The 18,179-nt window shown below is 49.6% G+C and overlaps 9 protein-coding genes across 9 annotated transcripts; 7 read left to right on the top strand and 2 right to left on the bottom strand.

Annotated features, from left to right (window-relative positions):
- Positions 1-43: 43 nt before the first annotated feature.
- Positions 44-436, bottom strand: AA0111_g10447 (hypothetical protein; the record flags this gene model as incomplete). Its single annotated transcript, XM_028644197.1, has 1 exon — positions 44-436. The coding sequence occupies one exon, from the start codon at positions 434-436 to the stop codon at positions 44-46; it is 393 nt and encodes a 130-aa protein (XP_028501970.1).
- Positions 437-3,369: 2,933 nt separating this feature from the next.
- Positions 3,370-4,222, top strand: AA0111_g10446 (hypothetical protein; the record flags this gene model as incomplete). Its single annotated transcript, XM_028644196.1, has 2 exons — positions 3,370-3,579; positions 3,647-4,222. 2 exons carry the CDS (start codon positions 3,370-3,372, stop codon positions 4,220-4,222), a joined length of 786 nt encoding a protein of 261 aa, XP_028501969.1.
- A 936-nt stretch (positions 4,223-5,158) lies between these two features.
- On the top strand, positions 5,159-5,769 carry AA0111_g10445 (hypothetical protein; the record flags this gene model as incomplete). The annotated part of the gene is made up of 2 exons (XM_028644195.1): positions 5,159-5,441; positions 5,522-5,769. 2 exons carry the CDS (start codon positions 5,159-5,161, stop codon positions 5,767-5,769), a joined length of 531 nt encoding a protein of 176 aa, XP_028501972.1.
- Positions 5,770-6,860: 1,091 nt separating this feature from the next.
- AA0111_g10444 (hypothetical protein) lies at positions 6,861-7,064 on the top strand (the record flags this gene model as incomplete). Its single annotated transcript, XM_028644194.1, has 1 exon — positions 6,861-7,064. The coding sequence occupies one exon, from the start codon at positions 6,861-6,863 to the stop codon at positions 7,062-7,064; it is 204 nt and encodes a 67-aa protein (XP_028501971.1).
- Positions 7,065-7,711: 647 nt separating this feature from the next.
- On the top strand, positions 7,712-8,077 carry AA0111_g10443 (hypothetical protein; the record flags this gene model as incomplete). Its single annotated transcript, XM_028644193.1, has 1 exon — positions 7,712-8,077. One exon carries the CDS (start codon positions 7,712-7,714, stop codon positions 8,075-8,077), a length of 366 nt encoding a protein of 121 aa, XP_028501966.1.
- Positions 8,078-8,527: 450 nt separating this feature from the next.
- On the top strand, positions 8,528-8,719 carry AA0111_g10442 (hypothetical protein; the record flags this gene model as incomplete). The annotated part of the gene is made up of 1 exon (XM_028644192.1): positions 8,528-8,719. The coding sequence occupies one exon, from the start codon at positions 8,528-8,530 to the stop codon at positions 8,717-8,719; it is 192 nt and encodes a 63-aa protein (XP_028501965.1).
- Positions 8,720-9,353: 634 nt separating this feature from the next.
- AA0111_g10441 (hypothetical protein) lies at positions 9,354-10,529 on the bottom strand (the record flags this gene model as incomplete). Its single annotated transcript, XM_028644191.1, has 1 exon — positions 9,354-10,529. The coding sequence occupies one exon, from the start codon at positions 10,527-10,529 to the stop codon at positions 9,354-9,356; it is 1,176 nt and encodes a 391-aa protein (XP_028501968.1).
- Positions 10,530-11,721: 1,192 nt separating this feature from the next.
- On the top strand, positions 11,722-12,186 carry AA0111_g10440 (hypothetical protein; the record flags this gene model as incomplete). The annotated part of the gene is made up of 1 exon (XM_028644190.1): positions 11,722-12,186. The coding sequence occupies one exon, from the start codon at positions 11,722-11,724 to the stop codon at positions 12,184-12,186; it is 465 nt and encodes a 154-aa protein (XP_028501967.1).
- A 2,734-nt stretch (positions 12,187-14,920) lies between these two features.
- AA0111_g10439 (hypothetical protein) lies at positions 14,921-18,178 on the top strand (the record flags this gene model as incomplete). Its single annotated transcript, XM_028644188.1, has 1 exon — positions 14,921-18,178. One exon carries the CDS (start codon positions 14,921-14,923, stop codon positions 18,176-18,178), a length of 3,258 nt encoding a protein of 1,085 aa, XP_028502015.1.
- Between the last annotated feature and the right edge of the window lies 1 nt (position 18,179).

Here is an 18,179-nt window from a genome sequence, read left to right as displayed (position 1 = left end):
CCTTCGAAAGATCCCCGATACAATACTTAGCGTCGCCTAAAGGTTAAGCAGTGAGCTTCACTGCTCTCTTCTTCTTCGGCGCTCCATTTCCGGCGTCGCATGAGTTTCTGTTCGTGTGGCCAGGGTTGCAGTACCAATGCCAGTTGTCATCCTCATAGTTGATTGTTCCGTAATCGTCCCAGAATCCGCCAAGCTGATTGGTATGTTGATACGGAAGCTGATCGCAATGACCGCCAGCAATGATTATAGTGCCACCTACGGTGTTGCTGGCTTTGGAGAGGGCTTCTGCTTCAGTGTTGCCCTTACCGACTTGGCAGTATGGGGAATTAAATATCGCCGTACCGACGGCTGAGCCATAGTCCATGTTTACGGCAGCTAGCCAGAGGGCGTGAGTACCGGTTGTGGCGCAGATGGCTAGGAGGAGTGATTTGATCATGTCGGGCATGCTAGGGCGGGTATCAGTATAGGTTGGTCCTAAGCTATGGCTTCGGCTCACTATAACATAGACGCTCAGATGTGTGTGTCAGCGATGGATTGAGTAGAGTAGCGGTATCGAATGGTAATGGCTTTGGCGAGCTTGGTAACATTGACTTATGGGTCATATATATACTTTTGCAAGGTCTTCTGGGAAACCTCTTGCAGACATACGAGACCCCGATAAAGGACCGATTGCATGCTCTAGCTGAGGCTAATCCCTAGTCGAACTACGTTGCGGCACTTGGGACACGGCCTTACAAGAGGAAAAGCATTTATCAATTCCTCGTACCACGTAGTGTAATCCCTGACTTTCAAACTGGCACGACCAGTGAAGAAGACATCCATGTAAGTCAGCAGACAAGGGACTGATACGATAACTCCTGCCTACGGCGAGATATCACTCGGAAGTGTTACGGCTTTACTTCAAGTCCCAACTGCTAGGTTCTGAGCATGTACGCACATGCGTTGGTGGGGTTTGCAAGAATCTCTCCTTGCTCAACCTTCCGTCAGAACATGATTCTTAACATCTGACCTTCATGAATGCCGTAGTGTATAACAAGGTGCCGGCTTCCAAGATCTAAACTTGTGAGATCCACAGTTTATCGACGCACAGTTTATCGACGCACGGTTTATCGACGCACGGTTTATCGACGCACAGTTTATCGACACACAGTTCATCACTGCGATATCCCCAAAAGGTTTCATGCATACAGATTACCACGGTAACTAAGAAAGCCGAGCGATATCTTGATTCCGACTAGCTACGAAGAGAAAAATACACCGCCCTTTACTCCTCCCTCTCTTGCAGCTGCTTATTTGTCGAATCATCTTCCGCCTTCTTTAAGTTTGGATTAGATTTTTTAGAGTTCACTACTAGCGATAAGTACAAAGTCGATGTATTGGTATGCCATACGCCTTACATTCGCAGATTGAACCTTCTGTCGTTATCTTCGTCGTAACTAATATTGTCGATTTCGCAGAGCATGCGTCTAAATACGCAGCAGCTGAGGATGTGTTATGTGTCGTAACTGAGGTGCTGGTAGCGGTGTCGCTATCCGATGAACTTCTGCCTGAGTATGTCATCATGGTGTAGGAATAACAGCTCCAGATATAAGATTGGAGATCCCAGAGAAGTTGATAGTTAGGAAATGAACGAGGGTAGAAGATATCGCTCCTTTTCTGACGAGGTTCTCCTTTAAATGACCCATCTCGTCGGATCACATCAAGCATATTCACATCCTGTTTCTTACGCCTCGTGTATGATGATGCTACATCACGATGTTCGGTCCGATCAATTGCTCAAGCACTAGAGCAGCTATCGCTCTCTGCCTCATCAATTGGCACCAAGCTGGCCGGTGTCACTGCCTGCGTACGTTGCCTGTACACAGCCTCGTGATAAGTTCGTTGACCGCCACTATCATACTATGACATCGCACTATTATACCATGGCCCGAAGCGTACAACTTCAACATGACGCGTCAGTCATGAGCCTAAGTACGTCCGTGCAGCTGTCATAGACTGGCCTGTCAGGTATTAGAGCAGCTTATCCGACTGTATCCCTAAAATAGGTTGAGGTGATAACATTGCCTCTTGCACGACCATGACTGCCCCGGTTCTGCGGACGCTGATGTCGCAGCGGTCTTTCAAGATTATTTCATTATGTGAACAAGTGGAAGCACGTAGCTCTCTGATTTCCATTGCGATTCGACCTTCTCACTTCGATTGAATCTGTGGAAGTGCCATAGACGACGGCCGCCAAAGAGATGAAGAGTTTTATCTGTCATCGCCCTAGTATTTTCAATATTCACTATACACTGATACTTGCTTGAAAGGGCAGCACACTGTGTCGGTCCGGCATACTCATACCTAGTTCATAGACCTAATGAACCCTGAGGATTACCGCTTTTCATGTCATACCGATCATCTGCGCTAGATCCAAGAGGCGAGTTTGGTTTTGACCACCTCAGACTTTGAGACAGATGATGCGTTCGTGTGTATTCGCATGTTTTTATCGGGGACCATTAGAGGCTCCTGATGCTAAGGTTTTCGGTGTCCTTCGCAGACATTCATGAGCTCAGCGACATTTCCATAGCACGCAGTCGTCTTTCTTCGCACGTAGATTGTGGCTGTAGTAGCAAGCTCCCCATGTCTCATCAGAAATGAAGTCATCCAATTGAAGTTGCTCGTATTCCCGAACTCGGGTCTTGTTGATCACGATCTCGGAGCGTCCGACTACTAACGTCCGGTTCGGCCCGATTTGGACAAGTGAAGGTTTGATCTACTGCATGAAGCCGCGTGAGGCACGCTCCAACCCACAGTTTTGTAGCCATGCCTCGGCATATGTGTATACGTACTGTGCTAGCAAGGAATTAATGGAAGATCGTTTGTTCCTCGTGTTGATCCGACAGAAGGTTGAACCATGTACGGCATTTACTTCTAGCGCATCAATTCGGTGTCGGGGCTTCAAATAGCCCCGGCTAGGCCCAGAAAGGAAAACAGATGCGTCTCAATTGTTTGATCGTCATTGCCGCTGTATGTTTGGATGCCACTGTAAGTAAATACACAGGACGCCTAGTCTAACATCCGTTCTATCGATTGCCCGCTAGTACGGACTCTTCATTCCGTTATGAATCGAGTTAGGCTGCAGTTGCAGGACTACTATGCAGTGACCTCCGATGTTCAAGCTTCACCTTAAGCCTCGTGTAGTTTGGTGCACCTCTTATGCTCATTTAGTGCCTACATCGATCGAGCACCAGGAGAAGGTACAGACTATCGAGGTCACTGCGGGAATAGTCACCTCGACGTCCAAGTCGTATAAAGACAGGCTGGAGCGCTGCAGACAGAATCATCAACATTCACAAGCTTCAGCGAACAATTTCAAGCGAATTCAACATGCCATCGCCTGCTTATCCCATCGCTCTTGTGGCTCTCATCGGGTCCGCACTCGCAGACATCCACAATGTCAATCTTCCCTCGAACTTCTTCGATGGTCCCCAGAGCGGTATTGGATCATGGTACCGTGCCTCTGCTGGCCAAGATTCGACAAACGGCAAAAGTTGGTGTGCGTACACGTACTATAACAGCGATCCTGTCTTTGCTGTGGTAGGTACCAATCCTTTTCGAGATCTCTAGAATGGTCACTAATGAGGACGATGCTTAGTCCCTAAAGGCGATGGGCGGCAAGACCTACAATTCTGACCCAGCGGGTTGGAAGGCAGCAACGCAAAAGTACTGTGGTCTCGAGGCGACTGTTAAGGACCCCAAGACTGGCAAGCAAATGCTTATGTACATTGGTGACGCATTTGATGATAGATACGTTCTTGTAAGTTACCTCCTGGAATTCTATTTCGCAAGATCACTTAGTAACACGGTTCATCAGTCGCCGGGGTCTATCGACATCATGATCGACGCCTTCTCAAACATTCACGGGGATCCCAACGGTAACAAAAACGACGTTATCAAGGGTGTGGAGTGGCAGCTTACAGGTCGCGTCAATACGAAGTATGCTGCGGACGGCGCCGTATGGCCAACAAAAGCTGGAGCAGCACCAACGACTGCTGCTCCTACAAAGATGCAGACTTCTGCTTCACCAAAACCGTCTGCCTCTCCATCTGGTAGTGGCGAAGGTGCGAAGTGTAGTGACTCCACGAACTGTAATTCTGGCATGACATGCTTAGCACCTGATGGTATCTGCAGCACAGCCGCTTGTAACTGGGGGTTAGAGCTTCCTTCCTTTGGCTTTTGAAATTTACTGACCAAGGTTTTCAGATGTACCGGATGGACCTGTAGTGCTTCGTCGCCATGCCAGAAACCAAATACGTGTGTGAACGGCGCCTGTGCAGCTCCGACCACCGGCGCTGTAGGTGCGAAATGCAGTAATGCGACAGATTGCAACTCTGGCTTGACATGTTTGAGCCCCGATGGCGTTTGCAGCAGCGCGCAGTGCAACTGGGGGTGAGCGATCATTACGTGTGCGATGAGTCATAGGAAACTGACTTGAACCTACAGATGCACTGGATGGACCTGCGATGCCTCGACGCCATGTCAGAAGCCGAACACTTGCGTAAGCGGCAGCTGCGCGGTAGCTTGAAAGATGCTCATAACGTGATTTGGCCCACCTGGACGAGCTTCCTATGATCAGGGCTGTTCTATGGAAGTTCCTTGTATAAATGGATATGGACCCTTTGGAAGATTGGAGAGATGGGAAGACATGGCAGAGCTGGAATAGTGGTAGCTTCGGCCCTTCTTTGCAGGTTGCTATGCCATTGAAAGATGCAGTGAGAACATATGAAGACTTAGGTACATATGAGATACTACTGCTATATCTCGTTGACGACAACATTCATAAAAACTCACCGCATCTTAAGCATCAGGATATAAATACACATCAAATTTACCTTGAAAGGGTCTCGACCTTAAAATGTCCTAATGCGGAAGGTCGGAGATACAGGTCCGTCTGCACGACCAATCAGGAGTGGCGAGCCTCAGGAACCGAGGACGGGGAGACCCACTCACGGCCCGTTCACGAAAGGATTTCTGTAAGGCGTACCGTTTATCTGGGGCATGCTCGTATATCTGTCTGGTGCCTAGAGCTGTTTTTCCGTGCAGCCGTAGAAATAAGACAGTTCGCCCCATGCATTTCCCAACACACCTCAGTCACAACAACCTGAATCAATTAACTATGCGTTTCTCTTTCCTCGCACTTGCGCTTGCCGGCTCGGCCGCCGTGACAGCCGCAGAAAGCGAATACGATCGCCCCGATCTTACGGACACATACTGGGACGTGAGCATTTCTACACAGTCCGGTCGCCCAGGCTACAGCATCCGCGACTTCAACGCTACTTTCCATTCATCGATCACGAATGCCATTGAGGGAAAGTGTCACTACAGCTTCGTGCCACAAGGCACCAGCGCGCCTGCCGAGACGGATGTGTGTAGCACGGGATTAAAGTATGAATGGGACTGTAAGTTATCTTGATTATTCCATCTACCGGACATCCACGTCTGCGAGACTGAGTGAAAGGGGCTAATTTTGCTGCGATAGACACGAACGTTACGTTCATAGAGCAAACGCTCGTTCTGGGTAACGACACTTTTTGGATTTACGGACTGTCAACCAAGATAGAGACGACTCGCAGGAGCGATGGCATGAGCAGCACGACCAAGGGTAATGGCAGGGTGGATATCAGCCATTATTGTATCAAACCCGGATCGGGGACCTACAGTGGATGTGGATACGCTAACGGCTGCGTATCCACGAAATGCAACAACGAGAAGACAGGTGCTGTTTAGGCACAGGCCAAACAACCTAAGCTAGCAATAAAAGCATTGTTTCTGCCCATCCAACTTTTCTCCGTGGAGCACAAAAGACTTGATATAGACCTTCAAGAATACCATTGCTTAGCAGAAGGACCCAGAAGTAAGCCACTATAACAATATAAGAAATGTGCTGAATGTCCCTGCATACATCAACAGATAGCCTATAGATGTACCGTTGTTCACAGATCGCAAGCTACTACTGACGTAGTAATATGCGTTTGCAATTGTGTATCACGAGGCATTTTCTGCAGAAGGAAAATAGCGCTCCGTAAGCCCTATAGTGTATTGTATAAGGTCTTCCTCCCGACGTAATGTTACTTTACGCTGTTTGACGTTCTTATACATGGTATTTGCCCAGGTTAGTTTAGCTTTCGCTTTCAGCTCATGAGATTGGAGCCATGCCTAGCTGTGGTGCAGCCGATCATATGTAGGTGTCAGAGCGGTCCGCCATAGAGCCACTAGCGATGTGTTCTTGCAAACACATGTACACACTAGTGACCACCAGTTCATCTCCATTCTCCGCATAGCATCTCTGTGCTGGGAAAACAAAGGCAGCTGCCGTCTATGTTGTATGTACGAGACTCCACACAGTTGAAGCGCTGACATACTGAGCTCTAAACACTCAAGGCGTCGGCTCAAAAGCGCACGCAACAATGCGGAACACGCGGTCGCCGACAACGAAGTCGGCTTGAGCGGAACGGACGGGACGCAAAGCGCAGAGGATCAAGAAAAGCGTCGTCAGCAGAGAAAAGCATGGCGATGAAACTCATGCTCAGAACGCAGCACGTCAAATAATTTGATGCACCGCAGCCGGCTCATCATGAGCACTTTCTTTGTTATACCGCCGCAGGGAGCGACATCACACTAATGTCGCATCCGCACACTGCGAAAGCATGGCAACTATCGGCGATACCACGGACTTTAACAATAGCTCCGGTAAGGCATACAAGGTTGCTCCAAGAACGTTTGGCGACGGAACAAACGTAGAGATAGCACGACTAGATTTAGTACCAGAATCACCTGGCAACTTTGCTATACTTTATCGTTTGTCACTATACAGCACAATGCGATCCACGAAAGATAAAGTCTCCCAAATCGCAAAGTCATTCCTTGAAGTGTTCCACAAATTCTCAGCAGAGGCACATCTCGCCCTGCGCGCGATTATCTGTATGCACATCTTCGCCCCAACCTCCCTCGGTGTACCAACCAAGAGCAATGAGGAATTTGTATCTCACCTGACCAACAACATCATCTTCCATCTTCGGTAGGATCACCGGTTCTGCGTACATCAAGAGCGGAAAAAGAAACTGCACACTTCGCACATACATCATCTCTCTCTTCAACCCTACTCGAGGGTGAGTAGATTAAATGCATAACACATGTAAAACAACCCCAGAAAACAAAACATTGTTCATGGTTAAAGAGAAAGAAAGCGCTCGGCTATGCTCTTACGGTACGGCCCGGTAGCGAACACCAATAAGTGGCTTGTCTGCTGAGTTCGGCTCACGACAATCCTATAGCTACGATTCCAGGGCTGCGATTGTGTATCTGATACTGCACAATAGCTTATTTTCGGCTAATGTTTTGGGCTCTACAATCCGCGTTCGCTGCAGCGACAGGCAATTACCGAGAGCTGTAATTCGCCGCTACATTGCTTTCTTTTAGCGCAATACAAGCTTAAGGTATGCAGTATGCAGCTATACGCTGCAGCAGTCGAGGTAGTCATATGATTTCCGTATGCGGAATATGGGCATTCCCGACAACACGGACGTAGTCCGTTCAATCTGCAGCTTCAACTATAAGATGGGACCCTCACGACCCCATAATCTTCCTAAAATCACAGCACATTTCAAGCTCCTTCCTCAACACACAGAACTTCTATCAAGTCTTTTAAGAACAAGATCACTTCGTTAAAATGACTGCACAAAACACCATGATCGGAGGCGAGATCATCGCAGAAGAGCAGGTAGCCCGCCTCACGAAGCTACCTGCACCACAGCAGGCCTATGATGCTCTTAACAGCGGCGCCGTCAAGGTCTTCACTACTGCAAACTTCGGTGGCACCAGTTTCACGATTGAAACTGAAGACTATGCGAGCGGCCAGTGTCACAGACTCTTGACGGAGAATTATAACAAGGCTTGTTGGATTACGTGGAAGCTACCATTGGGTACGGTGATGACAATGATAGAACTCGACAAGACCCCTGAGAAGAACCAGCCCGTCGCTGATACTCGTGGTTGTGGTCGTACCGTTAAGTTGGTGGGTACCGGCAAGACGTAAGCAGTTGACCTGACCCGAGTAGATATGACTGCTTGCGTGAAAGGATTCTGGTGGCGGGAAGTGGATCTATAGATGGGGGCCGTCGAGCTTTTTGACGCGAGGGGACATGCTCTCGCCGAAAACCAAACATTGAACCGTCAAAATATATTCTTGAGCGAGTGGGCGCCAGGGGTTGTCCATTCATTCAATACCTGGTATATGAACGATCGAACCAGTTCTGCGCGTTGGCACACACTTCTTAACCGACAGACGGTCACCCTTTTCGAGCATGCCGATGGTGCTGGGTATCAATTCAACAATATCCGGGCATAGGGAAAAACCAAGGAGGCCTATGACCTCCATTTTATCAGCCACGGCAACAGTCTCAGTGCATTTTCGTGGACCTCAGTCAGGCCTGTCAAGGAAAAGATCGAACCTGTCACCATCAGCCACGATCGTTCGACCTGCTCAATGCTCTACAATGAGAAGAAAGGCGTGAACTACAGCACTCAGGCGCAGCCAAGCAAGATCGCGCTTATGGAACCTGCAACTCAAGAACTCACGATCGAAAGCACCGATGCAACAGCAACCTCTGTCAAAGCCTGTCTGCAAAGCACTGTTGGATCCGGCTGCGAGAAGAAAGAATCCTACGACGTCCAATGAACACTTTCCGTCTCACACTCCTGGGACGACGACTCCGCCAAGAGCAAAATATACACGCAAGCCGAAGCCCTGACCTTTGAAGAGCCACTCTATATCTCTCCACGTTCTAGGTACATCGCCAAGCTGTACATACCGGTCCGAAAACTCGTCCACGAGGAGTACAAGAGCACGGCCACGCGCTGGTACAAACAGCGCCTAACGGGTTGTGTGCAAGATGGCAACCTGTACAAGCGAGATAAGACGGTAACGGTGCATGTAAATGGGACGCTGCACTATTCGCCTGAGATGATCTGGCATGAGACTAAGCTTGATAGGTAGAGGTTGGGTGGTGCGATGGCGAGGGCGAGAGGGGACGATGTAGTGAACACATGTCAACGGTTTTATTCCAGTTCGCAAAGGAATAGGATACAGACGAGGCCACATTGTAACACCTTTAATACAATATTCGGTGCTGAAAATCTATGTGCTTTTGCTACTTTCGTGTTGGTTCTTTGCCCAGCTTGCTGAGCAGCGAGTAAACAGCGCTTGATAGATGGGCAAGGTAAGGATATCTAGGCATAGGCAAGGCGGCACACCACCATTCTTTCCACTTTCTACGCTACATATCACCAATCTCCTCATTTCCGTTGCATTGTCATCTTCTATCACTAGCTGCAACAAGCGTATTGCCCATGATCGGCGCACCGCAGATTTGGTTCCCGCTGTTGACGTACTCCGGCACGATGGCCACGGCAATCGTCGCTGCCTGTGCAGCGTTGGAGTCGTAAATTTCAGCACGCACAGCGTTGACTTGGTCTTCGGTGACGGCGCCACTATTGATCAGTGCAGCCAGTACGGCGGTGTCTTCTGCTTGAGAGCAGGTGCTTGGCACTTCACTGGCAGAGCCTGAGGAAAAGTGCTGGGCGGAGATGTAGCCCGTAGCGACACCTGTGCCGATGGGGATGATGACGGGCTGCAGGAGGAAGTTCCAGAGGTTTTCTAGGGTGGCCTGGGTACGTGCCGCTTCTATGGCATTGACGACGTACTCTGTCTGGGCTGGGAAGTATATGCTGGCAGCCCAGGGGAGATATACGACGCATTCATACGCGCGTCGACAGAAAGGGAGCAATTCGGGGACAAGCATAGCGTCAGGTTGTTCGGCGAGGGACACACCTGGGCTATCATTCTGAGTTCGACCTCGGGGTGCCATATTGGGGTTGGCCATGTAGTACTCCTCAAAATTGAAAGGATAGCTTGCGTTGAAGATCAGGGGCTCATCGTTCATCACTCGAAATGCGGTATCCCATTTGTCCGTAGGCACCCCGGTGAAGGTGCCACGGGCAATCTGCTGCCAGCGGTAGTCCTTGCCGTCTTGCTCAAATACATCGCCGTGCTGGAGCTCGCCCACTGATCGTGCCCTGCGAGGAGCGACTCGTCTATTGCCCGCCGTGCGTGTCCTACGCGAAGCGACTTGCTGTGGACTGCCACCTCCACCAAAGACTCTGACGGCTGAGAAATCGTTTCTGCCGAATCCGACATTGATACAACCCGTGTTACCGGCAGCAACAGGATTAGCAGGGTTGTTTATATCGCAAGTGTCGCCTTCGAAGAAGTACAGCATGTGGTCGAGCTGGTCCCCATCTTGTCGAGTAATGGTGACCGATGAAGAAGCCGTGCTGTATAAATCGTCAGGTACGCAGTTGTCTTCAATTGAGACGTCGAAGCCACCAAGCCGTTCACCGCGACACTGATCGCCTACGTAGAATGTCAAAGAGAAGGCAGAAACCGTATTGGTAAAGGCCAGAAGCCGTGCTACATGCAGGAAGACCATTGTGTCGAAGGCAAGAATTTGTCTGGAGAAGTCGAGTTCGTAGACGTTTGAGATAGAAAGTGGTGTGAGAGTGGATTGAGGATAGGAATGTGTGTCCGATGGATTGCTGGCACTTTGACTCTTCCTTTATACCTCGTCCCAGGCCCGGTTGCAAGACCTTTCCAGCTGCCGACGGCGCAGATGCGCTGTATCATCGCGGTCAAGTGATAAAGCTCCAAGATATCCTCCAAGATATCAAGACCTCGATCGATGCGCCTTTCCTGTAAGTCGCTTCTGAGTAACATATTTCCGAAACCTCATTGGAGGAAGCACTGCAAGCGAACCGTATTACGCCCCAAATCTGTGGGAAGTGTCTGTTGGATGATCTGTTCAGGTAGTCAATCATGACGAGAATAGAGAAGCCGTGATGTACGAGCATGAAGGAGCGCTCCGACTTAACCGCGGAACCTGTGAAGGCCAAGCAATCGGGTCAGCAAAAGTGTGCGGATAAAAAGGGCGGGTAAGCACTTGTTGTTGAAAGGATGACTTAAAAACAGCTAGAGTGATGGGGCAGACTCGACTCTGCGTTGCATTGCACAGTAAAGCTTGCTCGCTCCTTCCTAAAGAAACATTGTGTCCGAAAGGACGTGGCCCCAGAAACAGCTGCTTGCTGGAGGGGACTCGCTCGCGGGCAGGTCAACAAGGCCACCTTTTTCACTCATGCTACAACCACTAACTTTCAATGGGAAGAAGGTCATCAAAAAAATTGTTTCTCGTTAACTAAAGATCCGCTCTTGTCAATGCCAGAGAATTTCAAGAACGAACTATATTTTTCGAAGATTGAACAGACTTCAGAGTTGACAAGTTTTAGAATCTTAGTAAGGCGATACATGCGTGGATCTCTAGAGGAACCCTTTGCAAGAGTGCCAAGATAAATTAATTAGTTGTGTAGCAAAATTGGGTCCTTGTTGATCTGCCTGCGAACAACTCCCTTGCTAGGGGTTTGTGTTGACGTCGCGTGCAGTGCCGTTCTTCCCCGCCACCCCAGGATAGTAGTTGCCTGTGCCTTGGCGCGCCGTGCGTTCCGCGCGGATGGCTTGGCATGTATTCCCAAGAGTAGAGAGGGATGACGCAGTGCAGGTGCTGTCAACTGCCTAAAGAGAGCGGGGCTGTCCACACTCTTAACCGTTCTCTTCGTCATCTTGTAACAGCCATGGCGGCCCGAGCCCACACGGTCGAGCCCACAGGCACGGGCACGCGGATTGACCTAGAAAACGCAGATCACAACAACAAGCAGGCGGACAGCGTGACATGCGCGTCCAACGACCCTCCACTGCCTTCAGAAAGTGCAACGTCGGTGGAAGTCCGCGCGTTTCTCACGGACGTCCTGTGCACGCAATACGGAGTAGAATCTGAAGCGTCACGCAACATAGCCAGCCTTTGGACGGTCGGTTCGGGGCGCGAGCTACGTACCTATCCAGCACAAATGTTTTTCAGCGTCTTTGGAGACCAAGCCGGATGGGTGCTGTACAAAGAGGTCGGTAGCCGGACGACGCGAATGAATATAAAGCGGAATCCGAATTTTGACGCAACAAAGAACCGTGAGTATCTCGCGCCATTTACGAAGACGGCAAAGTCTGCAGAAAGGAAAACTAACTTAATAATCAAGGCTCCGTAATCTCTGGGATGTGTGCGATTGAGGCCATGTTAGCACTTATCTTTATGGTGTTGCCAAGAATTCGATGGATTAGTGGGTTGCTTTTCGCGTTCTGTACAGTCGTGCTTCTTAGCATGATGTTAATCGCAGTCGCGGGTCCGCCAGATGTTAGAAAAGTTTCTGAAGCGAAGTTAGAGGTATCTTACGAAAGGTGGTTTAATAATCTAAAAAGCTAAAGTAATTGGATAAAGAGAGACAATATAGAGTATATGACCGCAGAACCAGAGCTTGTACTCTTCCAGGGTTCGTGCTATCCAAGTCCTCCGAAGAGACTTGTTCGTAGCACCGTGTGAGGCTTGTCTAATCCTATCCACTTGCAGTAAGACAGAAGTAAAACATTACATAGTTAAGCATACTTCACGCCTTCTTTCTGAGTAGTCCTGCTAGATCCCACGAGGTACTTTAGCTGGCGAGACCACCACCATCTTGCACATGAGTGTAAAGGAAGAACAAGCACGATATTCATCTGAGACAAAGGATATATGAAACGACATATCCCCGTCCCTTGATTTGAACATATTGGAACTATAGTGATCCAACTTCTATATACCCAACACCATCGCAATAGGGATAAAAATCAGGAAACTAGATGGTAGATAATTGCGAATGGAGCCCGTGAGCGTGACACTTGGAATCTGGCTAAACAAACAGCTGAGTATCTTGTGTTTTTTCTTGGTATCAGAGGGTCAAAGAATTCGAGTGAAAAAATGATTGATTCGGCTTGAGATGGTACCCAGACCGTGTGCATAAGATTTGTAGAGCCACGTCATCCTCTACTCTATAACTTAGGGCGTTTGAGTGTCAGAGAAACCACAGTGATATCCGTGGCAACTTCACATCTAGATGTTGTTACATAATGGATGACAATTTGTAGAAGGAAGCTTAAAGTCTGAAAATCATCTCTTCGGACACCTGCCCAAAAGCCTACTTAGGGCAACCAATACCCAACCTAGTGCTCATAGAACAGCAGTCCGCGTCGAAAGTTTTCAGAATCTCAGCATTGCATAAATCTCCGTCTGCAAAGCCATTTCCTTGATCGTGTCGTGCCTTGTCGTCGCGGAGGCAGCAATCTTCAAAGAACTTTTTTACGTCACATCAAGCTGACGTAGTCGTGGTAAAGAAGCTAAGAGCAGTGATAGCAACAGAAAAGATAGTAGCGGTACGCATGTTGAGGCGGTGAGCAAAGCTGTAGAGAAGCTTGACTTGTGTTTACGTCAAAGTGAAGACAAGTGGAGATGTGTGTCGGAAATGTGAGAGAGGATAGAATTGAGTGATGATGATTGTATGCATTGGAAAGACAACATGTCTTTATATACTTGACAAAGACTTGGTAGTCCCTTGGCCATTCAAGGCATCCTCAAGTAGTACGGTCAAATATGCCTGTCGTTTGTTGTCGATTCTTCTCAGGTTGAGATAGCAGAAGTGGTGCACGACCATAGGCTTCTTCGCCGATCACTATGACTTGATCTTTGTGAGCTTGGCTCTCGGTCCAGCTCCTCGAGCCTAACAAGTACCTGTGCTGAAGCTGTCTGACTTTGTACTCTTCGGTGCAACTCACATGGACCTTTTTTCAAAAGATCAGAAACAGATGCTAGACTAGAATGCACAACCATCAAGGGTCTCAGCCTCCTAGATTACTAAACGATATCCTCGACTTGATGACACTCTTACTGCCTTATCATCTGTACGCAGGTGACCTGTGCTATTGAAGCGTCATAGCGCAGTCATGTCGTAGCAAGATCGAGAGGTTGACAGTCGAGCTGCACTGTATCGTTTTGCGCAACGCGCATGTTCAATCGTTTTGCCGATAATGTTTGCGCATAAACGGTGCGCCAGTATCACAAAATCATCAAGAACGTTCTATCCCTGTCACTGCAATGGCCAAGAATTTAGCAGCCAAAAAGGGCAATAGACGAAGACGCTCTTTTGCTGAGCGAGAACACATAACGTGTATAGCAGCAGACCCTACTCACGTAATCGTTCAGTGGTGCAACGGAATAAGGATATGCGTTGATCAGGCCGTAGTAACCTGGTTGCACCGTTGGGGCACGTGTCCCTGTATCGGGCCAACGGCGTTACCTCATATGTTTATCTATGTCTATACCGCCACTCGACTCGAGGTCCGTCTAAGCCTGTCGCTTCGGGCGGTATATTGTCCGACCTATATCCATGGGCAAGATGGCCGGAGATGCGACCGTGAAGATGTACAGTACAGGAGATGGAAAAGGGAAGCCCTTTACGAGACGGAGTTGAGCACGTCTGGAGACGTGGTTGAGCGAAAACGTACCAGCAGCCCTTCCGTTGCCCCGCGCTAACGCCAGTGGGGAAATCTAGCGGCTGTCAAAATCTCCAACACCACCGATCATGACCTTTCAATGGTCTCAAACGCCCTGCGCAACGCATCCTGCAGCTCAATCCTCCAATCCAGTTGTTCCTGCATGCCGAACGGTTTGCCGACTTGAGTTAAAACCTGTCTCTCAGCGGCTGCTTGGCTTTGCCCCTGCGTGCGTCTCATGATCAAGTACCAGCTTTCAGGTCCGACACATAGTATACAAATATCCTAGTTGTTGCACTTCCAGTCACTTTCGAGTTCATGAATCCCTGGTCTATTGATAGAAAACCCTATGCTCACTAGCACCGATGCCAAGACCTTTCGCTTCCGTGTCTAACCCCAGCAGTCCGCGTTCTTGACACGATGGACTCAAACATGGCGTCTTTGATGGACCTTGTGTCCCAGAACCAACCACGATTCCAGACCCACCAAGCGCTTCTCATCATTGGCCTGCAAAACGACTTTGTGACATCAGAAGGACGACTTCCAGTTGACACTCAAACGCGCTTTCTAGAGCGCATCAAGACCTTGATTCCGATATTTCGGGAGCGCAGCGGCAACGTGATATGGGTTCAAACGCTGTTTGAAGCTGACCGCATTGCGACCGGCGCCGATACAGGTGAAGGCGACACGCTCGTTGTAGGCGGGCTTGTCGATGGTGACGAGAAGGACAATGACGCGGCAGAGGATGAACTGGCCAAAGAAGCAGCGTCACTACCAGCGCAATCCAGATCTTCAAAGCACAAGCAACGCGCGATAGACCTGCTGAAACGTGTGTCCGCGCGAAGGAAGACGTTGCCAAAAGAGGTTGCAAAAGCCAAGGCTGAGGAAGACGAGGAATTATTCTTGTTGAGGAGCGAGAAGAGGACGCCGGCATGCGTACCAGACACGCACGGCGCTGAGTTGGCGGATGTCATTGCGAACCAGGTTGAGTTATCGACGGATGTCGTGATTCGGACGACCAACTACTCTGCGTTCCAAGGTACCAACTTGCTCATAACGTTGCGCGCAAGGCTTATCACGGAGCTTTTCATTGTGGGATGCATCACCAATGTATCTGTACTGGCAACGGTTATTGATGCTGCGCGCCATGGTGTGAAGATTCATGTTGTTGAGGATTGTCTCGGCTACCGAAAGGAGAATCGACATGATTTGGCTCTGAAGCGCATGGAAGACTTCTTCAGCGCTTTCCTGGTTAATAGTGAGGAGATACTCAAGGAAGAACCGCAATTGGTTGTGCAAAAGACGGCGGTGCCTGCGAAAGGCGCAAAAGGCGGCGAGAATGATAGTGATACGAACGTGGAGGAGATGATGGCTAAGATGTCTCTTGCAACATCCATAATAGCAAAGCGGACCGCGGCAAGGACTGCAGAAGCGTCTAGCGCTGGGGGAACAGTAGATCCTAGCGACAAGGAGTTTTCAGATATACTCACAAAGGGAGCAACAGTACCCGGCGCACAGGAAGAGGCGAAGAAACCGGAGCTTGTCAAGACGAAGATCCGCATGAGGACAGGAAAATCCAGGAAAAAGAAAAAGAAAACGAAGGAAGGAGAAGAACCAAAAGGCGATGACGGAGATGTGGATGGCAAGCCTGGCACGTCTACGGGCCAAGGTACGAAAGATACACCACCAACCACAGCGTCGCCTACAATCATACCTCCACCTGCATCAACCGAATCTCAACGAACTTCAAAGGTTGCGAAAGCTGGAAGTGTTGCAGATTTACGGCAGAAAGAAGGGAAGCAGCGCATATTGAAGAACGCTACTTCGGTCCCTATGCTATCTACCAAAGCTGATGGCGAAGAGACGGAGAAGAACAGGTTATCAGATTTCTCGGATCGCGTCCGCATGTCATTTACTAGGGCGGCAAAGTCTGAATCAGAGTCTGAGTCGAAAAGAGGATCTACCAGTTCTGCAAATGCAACCTCTACCAATGTGAAGCAAGACGATAAACAACCGACGTCAAAACTCCCGCAGCGAGAACAGTCTCCTGCGGTCACACAAGAAATCGATCCCCCATCACCAGCAAAAGCCACTACGATGCGACAATCACGCAAGTTGCAATCACTCGCAACTTTCCCAGTCCTGGGACCTGGAGATCACATTGCAGAAGGTGATTCGCGCATCATGCACAATTTCTTCTCTGCCGACTACGTCCACTTATCTGCTCCATCGAAGCCACTGAAAGACGTCATATTCACCCAACTCTACAACGAAGTGCCATGGCAGAAGATGCTCCACCAGCAAGGCGAAGTCCCCCGTCTCGTATGCTGTCAGGGCGCTTTTGGCGATGACGGCTCAATGCCAATATACCGGCATCCATCCGACCAAAGCCTACCGCTGCTGCGATTTTCACCCAAAGTACAGCTCATTCGAAAGCACGCTGAGAAACTTGTTGGCCACCCTCTCAACCACGTGTTGATCCAACTCTACCGTTCCGGCAACGACTTCATATCTGAGCATTCTGACAAGACACTCGATATAGTAAAAGGCTCTTCAATCGTCAATGTGAGCTTCGGCTCGCAACGGACGATGCGCTTACGCACCAAGAAGGCTCAGTCGGCAGAGCAGCAAGAGGAAGAGGAAGAAGAACATTTGGACAGTGACAATATCACGCAGCGCAGAACCCAACGCGTAGTCCTTCCCCATAATTCCATGTTCGTTCTCGGCCTCGCTTCAAACGCAAAGTGGCTCCACGGCATCCAACCCGACAAACGGCCTCTAAAGGAACGCACCGAAAGCGAAACAGCCTACAACGGTATCCGCATCAGCCTAACATTCCGACACATTGGTACCTTCCTCGATGCACGCGAAACAGTCATCTGGGGCCAGGGCGCAAGCGCAAAGACGCAACGCGACGCCGCCGACATCATCTCCAACGACGAGGCCGAAACCGTCCGCCTCATCACTGCTTTCAGCCGCGAAAACCACGACCCGAATTTCGATTGGGAGGAACATTACGGGGACGGATCTGACGTTTTGCACTTGCACGCGCCGCCGCCGTCGTCCGCCAATATCCCCTTGCTGTTCCTGAGCAACCAGGCCATTCAAAACAACCAAGTCATGATTCTCCTCGCAGAAAAGAAGCTTGCCTATACGGCCGTTGAAGCGCCGTCTTTAGACCCGGCGTTTGAAGCAGACCGCCAAGTCGCGCTCAGGGATACCGATGCCATGCATACTGAAATCCACAGTGCGTCTTCCATACTGCTTTATCTGGATCGGTATCACCCGCTTGATACATCAGCGTCCTCGCATTGCGTGACTGCGAATGCGTATCCCATCATGTTACTCACGGCCAGCATAGTGAAAGCTTGGTCGGATCGAGGGAGGCTGGAGTCTGGTGATGATGTTGAGAATCTGGTGGGTCGGTTGGAAGAGATGGTTGAGGGGAATGGGGGGCCGTTTGTTGCTGGGAGTAGGTTTAGTATTGCGGATGCGTTTGTTTGGCCGGTTGTACATGTACTGATTGCAGAGTGGGATGGATGGAAGGAAGGGGGTAGAGGGTTTAAGAAGCTGGGAGAGTGGTATAGGGCGTGTTGGAGGAAGAAGGCGAGTATCAAGAAGGTGGTGGGTGCATTGGCCGTTCCTAATGAGAATGACGAGGAAGAAAAGAAGAGGTAGT

The sequence above is a fragment of the Alternaria arborescens genome (assembly GCF_004154835.1).
Source record: "Alternaria arborescens strain FERA 675 chromosome Unknown contig_35, whole genome shotgun sequence".
Taxonomy (NCBI): Eukaryota; Fungi; Ascomycota; class Dothideomycetes; order Pleosporales; family Pleosporaceae; genus Alternaria; species Alternaria arborescens.
The sequence above is the reverse complement of the archived record's forward strand: the minus strand, read 5'-3'. Positions and strand labels throughout refer to the sequence as shown.